General features: G+C 53.6%; 2 protein-coding genes across 2 annotated transcripts in view; one reads left to right on the forward strand and one right to left on the reverse strand.

Moving 5' to 3' along the window:
- The window catches only part of CMIP (c-Maf inducing protein), a 227,421-nt gene that overhangs the window by 185,666 nt on the left and 24,219 nt on the right, over positions 1-17,536 (reverse strand). The gene's annotated exons all lie outside the window — the stretch shown is intronic.
- Positions 14,179-15,673, forward strand: LOC118023532. The gene has a single exon (XM_035024721.1). The coding sequence runs from the start codon at positions 14,653-14,655 to the stop codon at positions 15,574-15,576; it is 924 nt and encodes a 307-aa protein (XP_034880612.1). The 5' UTR covers positions 14,179-14,652; the 3' UTR covers positions 15,577-15,673.

Here is a 17,536-nt window from a genome sequence, read left to right on the forward strand (position 1 = left end):
CATGCCAGGCCGGCTCCCAGGGCGGCACTGAGCCAACTGCACGTAATCCTCCATCCAGCCAGGGAGCAGGCATTCACAGGCAGGTACAGGAGAAGCTAAGACTCCTGTGGGAGCCCCTCTCCGCAGCTGCTCCTTACCCCCCTTGCCCTGGCTGGAGGGGACCCTGTGGGATCTCTGTTGTTAACAGCGGTGCTAACGGCTGAGACAAGGGGCAGGAGGAAAAAGGACAGCACAGGCTGAGGACGCTAAGGCATGCGTCTCAAGGTCAATCGGTGACTGCCGACATACAACGAGGCACCATTTTCAACCCGCAAAGTTAATTTAAGAGAAAGAGAAACAATAAAACCCAAAGCTGATTGGGCTGTGTGAACACGAGGGCACTCCCGAGCTGCCCACGGCATTACAAATGGGTTCACCTGTTCTGGAAAGCAAGACAGCCTCCTTGGTATCAAAAGCCAACAAGCCAACAAAGTTCATTCCCCTTTGACCAATGAAGCTCCCCCCTGGGTATTTTTCCCAACAAGCCCCCATCACCGTAAGGAAAGGGGGAAAGAAGCCACGAGCGCACGGATTTCCCTATGGCTTGCTCTACTATAGAAGGAAGGCTGAGAACGGCTTCAGAATCTAACCAAAGGGAGGCAGGTCCACAAAAGGCGGTGTGCGACCACTAAAAATAACGTTCGCGAAGACTACGCAGAACAGAATCCAATCTGATGACAGCGGAGCACAAACAGAAACAGAACCCTGTAAAAACATAAGAACATCCGTATCTACGGACAAAACCCAAGAGGAATGATTAGAAAACCAACACAAGTAAGTCTGGAGAGCCAGATCCATTCAGCTTGGAGAGCGAAGGACAACAAACAGTCCGAGTCCCTGCGGCTCTGGAGTTTCGGGGAGCAAGCAGCGCGTTTCGGAAAGCACGGAATTGATCTGAGAGTGTGTCCAAACCTACCCAGCTGGGGGCGGGGGGGTATCTGTGGTTCTGTTGTGGTGGTAGAACCGTAAGTAAAGGATTTTTCCCTCCTTCCTTTTTTCTTTTTTAAACTGTCTTTAATGTTGCTTTGATACTGTTTTTGCAATTAAATAAAGGAAAAATCAGGATTCTCACGTACGGGCTTAGAGCTGACAAAAGCCTACCTCATGTATAATCTTACTTGATCTTCCAAAAGCTTCGGAAGGGAGGTAGGGCAGAGTTTAATGACCCCATTTTCACCAAGATGAAAACGGGGAACCAGAAAGGGGCTGACTTTCTTGGGGCTCAAACCAGGCCCTTTGGTAAGGAAGTTCCAGGCCCCACACCAGGCCCTCTAGGCCTGTCCTCCTGGGCTCTTGTGAGGCCTACACCGGATGCCAGAGCTCCAGCCCCCTGGACGTCTGGCCATGGCCATCTGCCCCCAGGACATATGACACAGATCAGGGCCATATCACCTACTGGCCACCAGGGCGGACCGCTGAGAGTCTCCAAAGGGGAAATGCCCTGACCTGCCCATCACCACACTCCACACTCGGTGCAGGACAAACCCCTACCACTGGTCCCTCATCCAAGTCCTGTGGCCAAATGAGGACCAAGGTGACAGCACAGACACCTGAGCCGAGGCTGTGCAGTCTCTGCCCCAAGTCTGAATCCCGACTCCTCCACTTGCTGGCTGTGTACTGACTCACCCTGAGCTTCAACATGACCAACCAGTAAAACGGGAATTGTAACAGGGCTATAACCTCTCGGGGTTACTGGACAAAAGGAGACAGTGTGGGTCATGCACCCAGTCCAATGCCTGGCCATAGCAAGTGCTCCTCCAAGCCTGCCATGTTCTCCCTCGGGGCCTTTGCACTTGCTCCCCCTGTGTGGAACGTTCTACTGCAGATACCCATGTGGCCCCCCATTTACTTCCTTCACGTCTCAGCTCACATGTTCCTCTGGTGAAGCCCACCCTGTTCACATTGTGAACATTCCTACCCCCTTACCCTGCTTTGGTCTTCTTCATGGTCCTTACCCACACCCAACATGCTATGTATTTATCAGGTTAGGGGCAGGTCCCCCCAACCATGAGAAAAGGGACTTTGTTCACTGCACTGCCATTTTCCTAGCACGCAGCAGGAGCTCAATAAATGTTAAACTAATTAATTAATGAGAAGTGGTGATGATTCTGCGAGGAACAGGAACCTTCGGCCACATTTAACCAGAGGCCAATGTGACCTTTCACTCTCCAGGACACTGCACACCTCTGGCCAGGCAGCCACAGTGTCCGTAAGCCCCATGTGCTCTCTGCTTCCCTGCCTGCTCCCCAGGGACTGAAAGGCTGGCACTGAGAAGATACCAGAATCCTGCTGGCCAGACACATGACGGATTGCTTTGCTGAAGTGGGAACAGATTTCAATAAATCTACTGGATTCTGGAACCCTTGGAGGGAGCAAAGCCAAATTCCTAGCACTGGATGGCTGGGGAAGTTCCCAGGGTCTCTCCTTCCCCCTGCTACTCCTCCTGCCAGGGAGACACTCCCCGCACCCCCACACCCCCTGCCCCAGCGCCAACCGGCACTGGGACCTTGGACGCCTGCAGGAAGGAGCTGCCTGCCACTTGCAGAACCCTGTCCTGTGCTGGGCCCTTGGTGCACACGCAGCTCAGCTCTCTCCCCCACCTTGAGCCAGGCTTGGCAGTGCCACTTCACAGACCTGACCAGGGCTCCAAAGCGCAGAGGCGGATGCCAAGGCCCCCCAGGGGCTGGGTCCTAGGGGAATGGCAGCACGTGGTCAGTTTGATGATTGTGTGTGCTGGGTCCCTGCCTGTTCCAAAAGGCTCCCGGACCTCTGGGTACAGTGGCACTTTTGGAACGGGGGCCCCACAAACAAGCCCTCTACTACTGGTCTCGCATCTAGGCCCCTGCATCCAAATGATGCATCTCATTGTAGGGGAAAGAAAGCATCACCAGCCCCCGCCCCAGCCGAGGTCTGGAACTCCATCCCTTGCCTCGGCGACCCTGAGTTTCTGCAGGTGAGGCCCCAACTCCCCTTTTCACCCAGCTAACTCCAGCTCCTTCTCCAAACAGCCACTTAGAGGCTTCCTCCTCCAGGAAGCTGGCCCTGCCCCCTCAAGTCAGCCCCTGAGAGCCCCCCGGGCAGCATCAGTACAGGCCTTGCTCAGGGCTGCATCTCCCAAGCCTGCAAGGCCAGCACACACCGGACACTGGATGAAGTGAAAAATGAATGAACGCCAAGAGAATGAATGACAGCAAGAAGAATGGGAAGAGAGCAAATGGAAACCCCGAATGAATGAAAGAAGGGAGCCATGAATGGAGCATGCACGGACGACAGCGAGGCTGGCGCCCCCTCCAGTGGCCGCCGAGCATCAGGAGTCACATGACAGCAGCGTGCAGCTGATTTTACCAGCACAACTCTACCCGCGCGGGCCATTCTTCCTCATCCCATCAACATCACAAGGGGTCGCAAGACAGCAGGGTGAGTCAAGGGCCTGGCTCAAGGTGGGGGAGAGAGCTGAGCTGCATGTGCACCAAGTGCCCAGCACAGGGGGTCTGGAGGCTCCAGGGGCCCAGTGGCCCCCGGAGCTGCGCTGGGGCTGGGGGCAAAGCGAGGGAAGCTGGTGACCCCAGGGGCAACCACCAAGGGGAAGGAACTGGCAGATCACCCTTACAGCAGCCCCAGGAGACTGGCGTTACCCCACGTTCCCCTGGAGAGCACCAGACACATAACCAAGACTTAATCAAAGAATTGGGGCGCCTGGGTGGCTCAGTCATTAAGCATCTGCCTTCGGCTCAGGTCAGGATCCCAGGGTCTTGGGATCGAGCCACGCATCGGGCTCCCCGCTCAGCAGGAAGCCTGCTTCTCCCTCTCCCACTCCCCCTGCTTGTGTTCCCTCTCTCGCTGCGTCTCTCTCTGTCAAATAAATAAAATATTTTTTAAAAAAAGACTTATCGAAGAATAAAGGAATGATACAGTGATCATGCCCCTGCGCACCATGCCCTGTTCTAAGCACGGAACACATATTACCTCACTTCATCCTCCCAACATCCTTGTGAAGTAGACGGTGTTATTTCCACTTTACAGTTGAGAAACTGAGGCACAGAGACTCTCAGAAAGTGGCCCGAGGTCACACAGCTAGTAAGTGGAGAAAGGGAAATCAAAACCCACGCAGATTGGCTCTGGAATCTGAATTCTTAACTACTGATTAATGTCTCTCAGCTTTAGTGTGCTTTGATCATGTAGCCAGTAATTAGTTAATTAATTAGTTAATTAATACTCTCGGTTTTAGCAGACACAGACCAGATAGCCCACGACAGTAATACTAAGGAGCAGGGCATACCAATGGCCCCCCCAGAGCTGGTACAGAGGGGGAGCTGGAGGCAGTGATTCAGTGAGACAAGACGTATCAGCAGATTCTCTAACCACTGGCACAACTCGGACATCGTTCCTGTCTAGGCTGCATGTCCCCGGGGTGGCTCTGCGATAGGGATGGGGTTAAGCCCTCCCAAAACTACGGTTTGGTACAACTTTGGAGCCAGACACCAAGCTCATCATTTCGCAGGGATTCTTCTCCTTTGAAGCTCACACAGACCCTTTGAAGGTGGTGCAAGGATGCCCCCCGTTGCCGAGAAAGCAAGCCGAGGCTCAGGGAGATTGAGTGACTTGCCCAAGGTCACACAGCTAGGAGGTGACATTTGAACTCAGCTGCTGACCCCCAAGTCCAGACCCTTCCTTGCCCCCCAGATCTCTGGCTTCCTTCGCCGTTGGAGAGGAGGAACTGCCCGGAAGCCAAGTGGGACAAGCCTGCCTGGCCTGCCCATTCCCACCAAGTTGGCTCCCTCGGCCTGCCACAGGCCCCGGAACCCCATCACTTCAAAGTGATTCACCCCTGAGGGCTGTGTGGTCTGCTCTGGACCTGGGGGGTGGAGGAGTCAGCACCACGCTCGCCCCTGACCACCCAGCTTTGAACCGGGTTCCCCAAGACCTCAGGAATCCAGGTGCAGCTCTTGGAAAGGCCCCCAGCACTCGGGAAGTTGGGTTGGTGCCCTCCCACAGGGCAGAGATGCTGGGGGGCCAGAGGGGTGCCCAAATCAGCCCCCTGCCCCAGCTGCTCAGCCAGTTTTGCCTCTCTCTGTGGGAACCCCCCCCCCCCCATGGCTGGAGGCCAGCCCCAGCCCAGCAGGCATCCCCTCTGCTTCTCCCAGAACTGGTGGCTGGAGGAATGCAGTTGTTTCAGCTGCCCTCACCCCCCTGCATCCCATGCTCCCTCTAGAACGCTTCCCCTGTGCCACTCAGCGCCCCCCAACGTGCTCTTCTCCTGCCGCGGGCCCTGGAACCCCAGGAGGCTGGGGGAACGCTGGAATGTGCGATGCCTGAGGTCAGAGCCCGAGTCTGATCTGAGTTGGGTTGAGATGAGGGGAAAATGGCCAAGAACAACTCGCTCATTTACTTCATTTCCAGACTTGGCGGCTGCCGGGGCCGGGCTTCCAAACCAAGCTGGCTGTGGCCAGGACATCTGCAGCACCGGCCACAAGGCACATCTGGATCCGCTTAGGGTGTTAAGAGCCATAAAGTTCTCTTAAGAAATTAGTTCCTGGGGAGCTCGGATCTCTCTGGGGACTGGGTGAGGGGTCCCGTGGGCTAAGGACACCCGGAAACTGTGTGATAGGGATGGGACCTTCTAGGTCTACTTGGAGAGTGCCCTCGTATGCTCAAGTGCAAAACGGCTCGGGAGGGCACGCAGGCCCAGCCCTGGCACTTCTGGCCGTGTGGCCTCTGGCACCTCTCCTGAGCTCTCCGGGCCGCTGGGCAAATCGTTTCAGAGGAGAGGCTAGTAAGGACTCCAAGCGCAGTTCCCCGATTTGCCACGGTGTCTTGGGGCTCAGTGCATATCTGGCCGAGGTGAGCTGAATGAGTGAAGGAGCCCAAACATGAACGAATGAACCTCATTTCCCTCATCTGTCCAGTGAGGCTGATGGCATCACCTCCCAGGGCTGCTCTGAGGACAGGCCTGCAGAACAGACGGGAGGCCCTGGCCCCGGGGGTGCGCACACTTCTCCCTCAATTTTCAAGTCCACCAGCTACAGACCTCTCAGCCCCGGGAACCTGAGGAGCCCCAGGAAAGCCCAACCGTGCTAGAACTGCCTCGTTTTCCTCCTGTAGACACACTCGTGAAGTCCGACACACGCCCTCACTCTGACCAAACAGGTGATGCGTGTGCGAACCAACATGCAAAGAATGCGGGGTGACGGCCTGGAGTGTGGCCCTCCTGAGCCCCCCTCTCAGCCTGCCAGGCATGGCTCACACCCACACCTCGCCACCTGGAAGCAGGTCTGGGGGCTCGGGGTCATCAGCCCCACGACACAAGCCCAGAGCAGCTAAACGACACAGTGAAGGAAGAGGCAGGGTCCAGGCGAGAGCCCAGGATTCCCGCTCTCTGGGGTGACACGAGCAGGCCAGGCGGGTCAAGCCCCCACTCGGTCATTCATTAGCCAGATTATCTCTGGCAACTTCTCCTGCCTCCACTTCCCCATCTGCGTGGGGGGATAATAAGAGTGCCTATTTCGTCGGGTTGATTCTCGTCCATGTAAAACGCCAACTGCATAAAGAAACAACACCGGAAACTCTCAGAAAAGTGTCTGGCAAATTCCAAGTGCTCAGCAAATGCTAGTTCTTCTTACTATTTCGACTGGCTGTCCACACACAGTGCTAAATAAGCCATCAGTTCCCCTGAGTCCAGAGGGTCAACAAGAGACTGGTTAGAAACCTCCTAGAATCTTCCGAGACCTCCACCTTGCGACACGTCACAATCACCCAGAGCGTTTACAAACTGTGGTGTCCAGCAGCAAGCAACTGTGTTCACAGGCACAATGAGCTGGCGTTTTTATGGACAAGAATCATGTACATTATTATCAGCTTTCTATCATTAAAGTTGTAAAACAGCTCAAAGACAGCGAAAGGCAGAAATCACTCAGACAGGTGAGCTAGACAAGGCACAGGGATCTCTCCCCAGCCATTTCAGAAGCATTTGCAGGATCTCCTGACAGACAAGATCTCACAAAAAGATGGATGGAGAATGTACTACGGAAGGAAAACGCAGAAACAACTGAAACGTCTGTCACAGGGGCGTGGTACGCACGCACGTGCTCTAGAATACTCCTCTGTCGCTATTACAGTCGAGGGCGTCATGATAGAAATGCTGCCCAGCCCCCACCACCCATCACATGAATCCCAATCCCGGGGGGCCGAGCCCGGGCGTCAGCATATCACGCTTTAGGCTCCCACGGGACTCTGATGTGCAGCCCAGGATGGGAACTGCTACTCGAAACCCACCGAGCAAGCCCTGGACACAAAAGAGGTCTTCAGGGGCTGCAGAGCACATTCCCAAGAAGGGACAGGGGAGTAAGGAAGCCAAAAATTAACCTAAGACAGCCCAGCAAGCCGACAGCAGAAAGAGGAAGACCAGGCACCTTCAACCCTGTCCAGGACCCCTGGGTCTTGGATCTGCCAATATTCCCATCTCTAAAGGGTCTTCGAAAGTCTGCCAACGGTCCTTAACTAGCCGGGTCTGTGTATACACCGGGCAGTCACACCCCTGCCTCAAGCTACCCCCTCCACAGGGACCAAGGGCAAGGGGAGAGGGTTTCACCCCGGGGATTTTTATAACCGGGCCATCACTCTCCATTAGCGTCAACTAGCACTTGCACCCCCTCGGGGACGGAGGCGGCCACGGCAACATTGCCAGGCCTGCCGAGTGCTGCTGGGCAGTTTCTGCTTCCGGCACCTCCCAGAACTCTTCCTCGGGCTGGCAAGTGAGACTCCACCACTGCCTGGGCCTCTTCACCAAAACTGACCTTGCCAGAAGGAAGGAAGGATGGCTTTGACCAGGTGGTCCTCCAACCCAACCTGGGGTAATGTGTGGAAAAGGATGGCGTCCGAACACGTCTGCAACTATCGTGACTTATTTTCTTGCTTTCTGTAAAGCTAGAGAGAAGAAGGTAGAAAAGGCACCTGTTTCGTTCACCACAAAATCTGCCATCTAACAGAAAACCCTGCACAGGGTAGGTGTTCAACAAATATTAACTAATTCAGTAACCATAAAATGCTCCCTTACACAGGAATCCAGTGGGACTCCAACATTTAAGGGAAAATGTAGTGGGCGGAAAACTTGAAATGCGGACAATTCTATCTACAGCCTTAATTTTTGCCCTTTGATTTGGATAAAGATCACCATTATTTGCCTGGAGAGAGAATGCTCGGCAGGAGAGACTGTGAAATTCTAGAAGCAGGGTTTGTAAACCACCGTGCTGTATAAATAGCAAAAGCCGTATCTGACCAGCACTGAGACTGCCTGGAGGAGGGGACAGCTAAGTCAAGTCCCCAGATCAGACTGCAGGTGAGGCTAGACCCTGGGCTCATTCCCACAAAACAGAGCGGGCAGCACAGGAAGGGAAAGGGAGTGGGGAGAGCAGAGGGAGAGAGGGAGGCATTTTCGGGCTTTGGAGCTGTCATTTTCTTGAATGTCTGCTCTAGCACAGCTCTCTTCTCCCTCAGAGTCAAAACCTAAGTTCCTACAAGGCTCTACACCATTTGGCTCCTCACTGACTCACTGACCTCAACTCCTACCACCCTCCTCAAGTTGACTCGCTCTGCTCTGACCACATTCATCTCCTTGCATTCCTAGGAAACACCAAACTCCTGCCCCAGGGCCTTTGCACGTGCTGAGATAACTGTATGGCTTGCTTCCTTACCTCCTTCAAGTCTGTGCTCAAATGTCACCTTTTCATCCAGATCTTCCCTTGACCGCCTTGTTTAACATGCCATCACACACAGACCCTGCACCCCTCCCCACTCATACCAGCACTCCTGTCCTCCTTATCCTGCCGTGTTTTTCTCCACAGCATTTATCAGCAGCTGACAAGATTCTCTACTTCCTTATCCATGTTCTTCCCCCCACAGGGCCTAAGGAGGGGCGGGACCTCATCTGTTCTGCTCTGTGCCCAAACACAGCGGATTCTCTAGCAACACCTGCTGAATAAGCGAGTGAGTGGGCCTGCTCTGTGCCAGGCATATCCCATGATTAGCCTCAAGAACAGGCTCAGCCTAGAATGTGGTGGAGACTGGGTGCACTCAGCTCGAGGGACTCCAAAGCCCAGGTATGTCACCTCCCAGAGAAGTGGGCAGATAGATGCAGTTATATGGGGCCTGCCTGACTCCAGAGAGCCAAACTCCCTCCTGTCTCAGAGTTTGCTGGATCCTGAAGGACGCCAATGCTCCCAGCTCTCCGTCTTCCGGCCCAAAGGATGCTCTGTGTGGGGGTGGGGCAGGGGACTCCCCGCCAGGCTCCATCCTCCATCCTCCTTAGACACACAACAACTCCTGTGTCCTCACAGCTCAGACAGGAGCAGAGGTACTCCCTTCGGAAGTCACTTAGCAGGTGCCTGACTCCCAGTCCGGAGCATGGCTCATTGGGACTCCAGCACGCACTCCACCAGCCTGTCTGGCTCACCACACACCCTCCTGGTCCTCCCTCCAGGCACTCAAGACGCCCAAGAGCCCCTCCAACTGCCACACTCTCACCTCTAGGACCCCAGCCAGCCCCATTCTCCCCTGCGGTGGGATGCACAACAATGGACCCCCAGAGATGTCCTGGTCCTAATCCCTAGAACCTATGAATATGTTTCCTTACCTGGTAAATGCAACTCTGCAGATGCAGTTAGGTCAAGACTTGTAAGGTGGGGAGACTGTCCTGGGCCTGATAGCATCACAACAGTCCTCAGAAGAGGGAGGCAGGAGGGGCAGAGTCAGGGAAGGATATGGGACAGCAGACGCAGAGGTGGAGTGAGGCGACCACAAGCCAAGGAACTTGGGCAGTCTCTACAAACTGGAATTCTTCCCTAGAGCTTCCAGAAAGAATGCAACACCTTGATTTCAGCACCATGAGACCCATTTTGGGGCTTCTGACCCCCCAGGAGTGTCAGATGAGAAATGTGTTTTGTTTCAAGCCACCACGTTTGTGGTGCTTTGCTACAGCTGTTCTAGGAAACTAAGCCACAGCCTGTACCCTCAGCTCAAGATGGGGCCTACCATGGCCCCAGCATGGTCTGACCCCACGCAGATGCTCCCAGGACTTCCTCTTTCGTAATTACGTCAATGCCTGCGAGCTTGCACTCTGAAGCCAGACAGCCCCGTGTAACTTCAGCCTCCACCTCTCATGAGCTGTGCAACCTTGGAAAGGTTTCCTAACTTGTCTATGTCGCCTTCTCCTCATCTCTCCCAGAGGGCTTCCCGCAGGGCCTACAACTACCACCTTCCACAACTGCTGCGAGGCTTGCATGAGAGCATCCACAGAGCCAGAGAGCCTGGCACGCTCAAGTAAGGGTTTGCCACCCCCCCCCCCACCGCGATCTGTATCCTGTGCGAGACGTCAGGCCCGTGGAGAAAGGAGACTGTGCCTGTCTTGTCCACCGCACGTCCGCAGAGCCCCACACAGAGCCAGGCAATCAGGTCTGAGTAATAGCTGTTGAATGAATGAGTCCTACAGCATAAAAGATCGCAAACACAGACATGAGGGATAAGGGACAAACCGTGGGACACAATGTTCCTGAAGGAAGACGGAGAGCCAAGCCAAAGCCTTAAAGGATGCACAGCTTCTCCCGTGTCCAGCACCAAGTCTGGCCCTCAGACCAACACCACACTGGCTAACCTTCCCTTTCCCCTCTGCTTTGGTCGAGCCCCCCCTCCCCCCGCCACGATGGCCGACGGAGCACCACCTGTTTCCCCGGTAACGTCTCTCCCCAATCATCACGCCCCCTTCGGTGTCAGCCCATGGAGAAACGCAGTCGCTACAACAGTCCCCCTGTGTGGGGTTCCTTAGAGGTCCGATAAGAGAAGGCAAGTGACATACAGTGCCTGGCATACAGTTAGCACTCCATAAATGCTAGTGAGACAGTTGTAGTTAGTTTATCCCATGGTATACACATGAGTAGCTATAAGCCCCCTTCTTGCAATCACATACAAGAGAACCAACTAGAGAGGCAAGAGAGAGGATCAGGTCAGGGCTGTGGACTCAAAGATTTGGAGGCTGTGTGAACTTGGGCAAGTTGCTTAACCTCTCTGAACCCGTTTCCTTATCTATGAAATGGAGACAGTATTACCTGCCCCCCAAAGGAGTGCTATGGCACAAGAAAAATAATGCGTATCATCCATTCTCGCGCTGGAATCACTTCAGGAGCTCTGTGGAAAAATCTAGTGCCCAGGTCTCCCCTAGAACAATGCAATCGGCATCTCTAGGCTGGGGTCCAGCGTCAGGGGTTATGAAGATCACCTGGGGTGATTCCACGGTACAAGGGCAGAAACACAGATGCTTACACACACCTGGCACGCAGCAGGGGCTCAGGAAAGCCAAGTTTTCATCGTGATTTCAGCAACCCGCAATGATTTTCTCTCATTCATTCAACATACATTTGCAGAGGGGCTAGTATATATAAACTCAGAGATCTCAAACCATGTGCCAAGGGCCAGGGGTTGGGGGGATGGGAAGCAACTGTCAATGGACACGGGGCTTCCTCTTGGGGTGAGGAAATATTTTGGCACTAGACAGGGGTGGGAGTTGCACAACACTGTGAATGTACTAAATCCCACTGAACTGTTCACTTTAAAATGACTGATTTTATGTTAAATGAATTTCACCTCAAAAAAAAAAAAAGGCAAAAAAAAAAAATCATAATCCAGACATAAAAGGACAAATACTGTTTGATCCCACTTTTAGGAGAAGCCTGGAGCAGTCAAATTGAGGGAGACAGAAAGCAGAATGGTGGTTGCTCGGGGTGGGGGGTGAGGGGCAAGAATGGGGAGTCAGTGGTTAATGGGTGCACAGTTTCGATCTGGGAAGATGAGAAAGTTCTGGAGATGGATGATGGTGATGAATGTACTTAGAATGGCACACTTAAAAAATGGTTAAAATGGGAAAATGTTGTATTATGTGTATTTCACCACAATTTAAAAAGTCTTGTGCTGAAGGTCCAAACACACCATTGTCCTAATAAATGGAGGAGCCCAGTGCCATCTGAGCTGTCCCCGACACACACCCCGCTTCTGCCGGGAGACGGCAGCTTCCCAGTTTTTCCAGGCGAGCAAGTTCGAGTAACTGAACGCCCTCTTTACAAACAGGATGGAGACTGTGCGTTTGTTTTCTCTATGGGGCAAGGCCAGATTAAGTAAAGAAAACACAGCAGATCCCTGCCCCTCCCCCCAGGAAAAACCCTGCCGGGTCAATAGCAGAACTAAAAGGGCCGGCGTACACTTTCACTTCCTGTCCAAGTCCCCCAACTCCTGGGGGTCCAGCAAGGCCCAGACGAGGGTGGGCAGCAGGTGCTGCCCTGTCAGCCTGCTCCGAGAAGCACTTGTCTGCACTGAGCTCCAGGAAAGAGGACACGGCCACGCTGGCTCCAGGGGGCAATTCCTGCAGCTCTGGGTGCTGACTCCAGGAGGGGAAGGACCCACAGGAGAGGCACGGGCATGGCTGAAAGAGACATGAATCTCGGAGCCCTGGGTCCCCAGCCAGCCCTCGCAGTGCACCTCTGGGTACATCACTTCCCTGTCTGGCCCTGCTCGGCAGCAGAAATGAGAGAGCTGGATTTATGCAGGAACGGTAAATGGGTTTATCTCATGAGCCAACTTCTGTCAAGAGGGAGGCTCTGGGGAGGTTTCTCAGGTGGCATTTGGGTGCAGCAGGGCCCCAGGATGGACGAGTGATGTCTGCCATCAGCAGGATGGGGAGGGGGGTGACGACTCTTGGTCTGTGCGTTTGCCACCCCTGGACGAGATTCCTTAGAGAGCCATTCCTTGACGATGTTCCATGAACCTTCCTTCCGGATCTGGAATACACTCAGTGACCTCCCTGACTGACACACGTCCATTCAAACCTCTGTTCGCACACTTCACTTTCGGAGAGCTTACTACCTCTCCTGTTCCTCCACATATGGGAAGCCAAAATCTCTGCCCTCAACCCTTTCCCCAGGACCACGGTTCCAGTCTCTGGTAGCATAAGGAGTAAGATGGTCCTTTGCTCTACTTTACACGCTTGCTGGAGAAAACTTACTCCTTATCCGGGCTCCTGTGAAAAGACTTAGCTCCTTCGACCATTCCACATGTGAGCAGGTTTCCAAAGGATGGCCTGTTCTAGAAACATGAAGGTCTATCTGCTCCGGGTTCACAATGTGTCTTCCTGACTACATTCCCCAGACTCCCTTGCAGCTAGGAGCTGCCGTGTGACTCGGTCTGGCCAATAAGATGAAAGCAGAAGTCTCCTTAAAAGGGTAGAAGTCCTTCCCCATTCTTATCGACCACTCCCACTTCCTGCTAACTGGAATACAGATGTGATGGCCAAGAACCCACTTCCCACTACCTGGAATATAGATGCAATGGTAGGAATCTGAGCGGCTACTTGGACCATGAGGCAAAGTGCTAAGAATAGAGGAGCAGCAAGACAGAAGCAGCCTGGGTCTTTGAAGAACACAAACCAATGTGTCCTCATATGACAGCCTATCCCTGAGACCTCTTACATATGAGAGAAAAAACTTCTGTTTTGTTTAAGCTGTTGGGTTGTTTTTTGTTGTTGTTTTCTTTTCTTTTCTTTTTAATATTATATCCACCCTGAACCCAACTGCAGGATAAATCAAGTCTGATTGCTGATGAGGAGAGCCTGGCTGTCTTCACACAAAGCAAAGCACCCTGCCACCTTCAGTAGGAATGAACGTAACCCCAGTGGCTAGGCCCTGGTGATTTCAATAGCCCACACCATGCCCTAATATCTGCCCCTTAAGAATTCAGGGCCAACATTTCCAAGGTTGATGGTTTCTGCAAAATCAGTGGATGTGTTTTATCAGTGGATGATACCACAACTAGCTACCATTTGTCAAATACCTACTCTATGCCCCAGGTGCTCAGCTCAAATCTGCATGAATTATGTCAGCCCCACAAGACAGACACAGCCCTACTACAGATGAAATCGCAAGACATCCAGCACATTGGTGCTAAAACTTAGGACTCCAGCCTGGGGTTCTCTCCCTATTCTTCACTGTCTCCTGAAGGTTCTCAGGAGGCCCACGGGATGAGAGCGCTGCCCCTGGGAAGTGAGGACAAGAGGAAGGGAGGGGCGGGGGGAGGATGAGAAGAGGAAAAGGAAGAAGGGTGGGAGCAGGAGAGACTCTCACACTCCAGCAAAGGAAGACGTTTGTGAAGAATTCAGGGCCAAGAGAAAGGCAGGGGTTGAAATTAGAGAGAAGCACACGTGGAAACATCAGGAACTGCAGCTGGAACGGTTTATTTCTTACACGGGGTGGTTATACTTACGCATTATTTTATATACTGCTTTGGATGGCTGAAATCATTCAGCATTTTAAAAGGAAGGTGGACTGTACAGTTTATTGTATGTCAAGTAAACTCAACAAAGAGGGTTTTTTTTTTTTTAAATGCACCTAGAAATGGGAGTGGGGGACACAGAGATAGGAGAAACAGCAGAAGGAGAGAGGGAAGGGTTAAGCCTCCAAACAGGGTGGCTTCTCATCACGGCCCACGCTCCTCTCTGCTACAGGGAAGGCCAGCCACGCTGACCACAGCAGCCCCATCCACGAAGCCACAGCCCTCTGTGGAAAGGGCCACTTCACCTCCATGTTGCTGAAGCCTCCAGCCTCCTTAGGTGAAATGATGTCTCAAAGCTCCCAAAGTGAGTCACCCTCCAGCCTGGCCACCCCAAGAACCACGTTCCACCCACCAGCCATTGTGGCAAAGACAAGCAGTAGCTGTCCACCCCTCAGTGCTCCCCCCACGGCGGGATGTGGGGCGGCCAGGTCGGCAGGACCTCAGCACGGATACCATCCTGGGCTTGCTCCCCAGAGCACAGCGGGCACTGGCAGGAGGGGCGGGACCCGAGGGAGGGAAGCCCCACAAGGAGGGTGTTGTGCTCCTCCCTCGGGGGTGAGGGGGGTAGAGTGGGGTGGCCTGGGGTCTCTGCCTCTGGCACTGCTCCCCGTCCACAGGAGTGTGGCTGACACGGGACAGGAGGCTGGGGTCCCACCTCTCCTGTGGCCTGACTCAGGTCCCCCCTGGGATCCTCATGTAGCGCCTCCCACTGGAGGTCTGGACCGGAAACCAGGGAGCCGGCAGGAATTCGCCCGCAGAGCAGAAGCGACGCGGGACCAGCACGGCCCAGGTGCGCCTGGGGGAATGGAACCGCACAGGAGGGATGGAGGGAGGGATCAATCCGTGATAGGTGACTCGATCAAAGAACAGCAGCTTTACCTACCACTCATCTTGACCTCTCCAGGCTCAAGAGGGGACGAAGTCCGATGCCCCCAGCCCCAGGCAGGCGCTGAACCTGAGCACTGTAGGTGGAGTGGAGAGCACATGCCCAGCCTGCACGAGCCCAGCCACACAGGGATGCGGGCACGGCCGGAAGCGCACTGGGTCACGGTCTGCCTCGGTGTCCCCAGCTGTAGAGTGGGGACAATAATAAAGGCATCTGCATCCCAGGACTGTTCTGAGGATCAGAGGAGCAGACTGACAGAACCATTTAGAACAGCACCAGGCATGTAGTAAGTGACACAGAAGTGTTTGCTTTTGGTGTTATTATTAGAAAATGGAAATCCAGATTTTTTTTTTTTTTAGGGAAACACTCCTGATTTTTAAATGTGGACAACTTACTAATGCTTTTTTTTTTTTCCCCAAAAAAACAATGTGTGGGCCAAGGAAAATATATGGGCAGACTGGACTTGGCCCGTGGGTCACCCGCCTGCAACCTCTGCTCAGCGTGTCCCTGCCTCCCTCTGAGGCAGGCCTGGGTCCTACAGGCATCGCAAATCACCAGTCGGGATTTGAGATCACCCCACTTCTAATGCTGGCTTCCAAGCCCATGAATCTCTTAATGGGAAATAAATGTTTAAATCAACCCCCACCGACTCCCACACCAAAGGGACAGGAACTACTAATTCTTACCCACCACATCCAAGTCGCCAGTTTTATTTCATAGGAAGGGAAAAAAAAAAGGACTTATTTAAAAAAAGAAGAAGGAGAAGAAGAAGAAGAAAGAAAGAAAACCAACAAAGGCAATCTCGAGAGTGCCCCGCTGTTGACTTGGGCAACAGCCGCTGCCGGTCAGGGGAAAACAGCTCAGCTCTGAAACCCGTCCCAGACACGAAAATTACAGAGCAGCGTCGCTGACATACCCCTGCCCTTTCTGTGTCATTCACTCAGGAGGAATGCAATTAAATACCCCTCCCCCACAACAAACAAGACAGGGGAACGTCAGCCGCTGGTGCTGGTGCTCTGGGAGCTGAAAGGAACTGACCTTGGAGAAGGACACAGGGAGGCAGGGCCACCAGGCAGGGGAGTGCCGGGATGAGGAGCCCTATACTAGGGCCCATTGTACAGATCAGGTCACTGAGGGCACATGCAGGAGATGGGACGTAAGCAGACCTGACACCCACTGGGAGGCGGCCCCTTTGTGGCTGATCCCAAGACAGGCTCAAAGGGACGAGAAAAGAACAGGACACACAGTCTGCCCTTGATCCCTCTTCTCACCAGCCTTTGCAAAAGGTCATCAGATCTTATCATGTCCCTGTTTCCCAAGGCACTCAGAATAAAATCCAAACTCCTTGCTGAGGCTGCCATGGCAGTCATGATTGGCCCCTGCCTGCCCTCCAGCCTTCTACCTCAGGGCCTTTGCATTTGCTATGTGCACTCCCGAAATGTTCCTCCTCAGACCCCCACAGGACTGGTCCCTCCATCAGTGTTGCTACTCAGAGAGGCCCTCCTTGCGTGCACTATCTAAAATGTGCCCTCGGCCCGTCTGTCTCCACCACTTTGCCCTGTCTGATCTTCATGCCAGCACTTGCCACCTCTGAAGGGGGGGCCTTATGACTGTTTACTTGTTTGCTGTCACCTCCCCACCCCCATGAACTCTAAACTTCCAGAGAGCAGAAGCTGTGCGAGAATGTGCTAGAGCAGTGCATAACACAGAGCTGATATTCAGCAGTGTCGAATGGGTCATGGGGTTCGCTATGTACTCATAACCAGGAGAACCACAGGCCAGATGGGTCAAATCCCTAATCCTGGGGCCAACCAAGTGCTGTGAGAATGCTGAAGATAAGACACCATAAAGGACACACAAAATAAGAATAGCTCATCTTAAGTAGGCACCTCTGGGGTCCTGGGTCTTGTCCTGGGTTTGTTTCATGCATTCTTTCATTGCATCCTGACCACAATCGCAGGTCACAAATATTACTACTGGGGCGCCTGGGTGGCTCAGTCAGTTATGTGTCTGCCTTCGGCTCAGGTCATGATCCCGGGGTCCTGGGATCGAGCCCCGCAGCGGGCTCCCTGCCCGGCGGGAAGCCTGCTTCTCCCTCTCCCTCTGCCCCTCCCCCAACTCATGCTCACACGTGTGCACATGCCCTCTCTCTCTCTCTCTAATGAATAAATATCTTTAAAAAATAAATAAAATAACGAAAGAAATATTACTACTGATTTCATCTCAGAGATGAAGAAACTTAGACAA

Source organism: Mirounga leonina, unplaced genomic scaffold (assembly GCF_011800145.1).
Source record: "Mirounga leonina isolate KUSES-001 unplaced genomic scaffold, KU_Mleo_1.0 Mir_180, whole genome shotgun sequence".
Lineage (NCBI taxonomy): Eukaryota > Metazoa > Chordata > Mammalia > Carnivora > Phocidae > Mirounga > Mirounga leonina.

Excerpts from the sequence above, each read along its gene's own strand:
- LOC118023532 (XM_035024721.1), top strand. The coding sequence starts at position 14,653 with ATGTTGCTGAAGCCTCCAGCCTCCTTAGGTGAAATGATGTCTCAAAGC.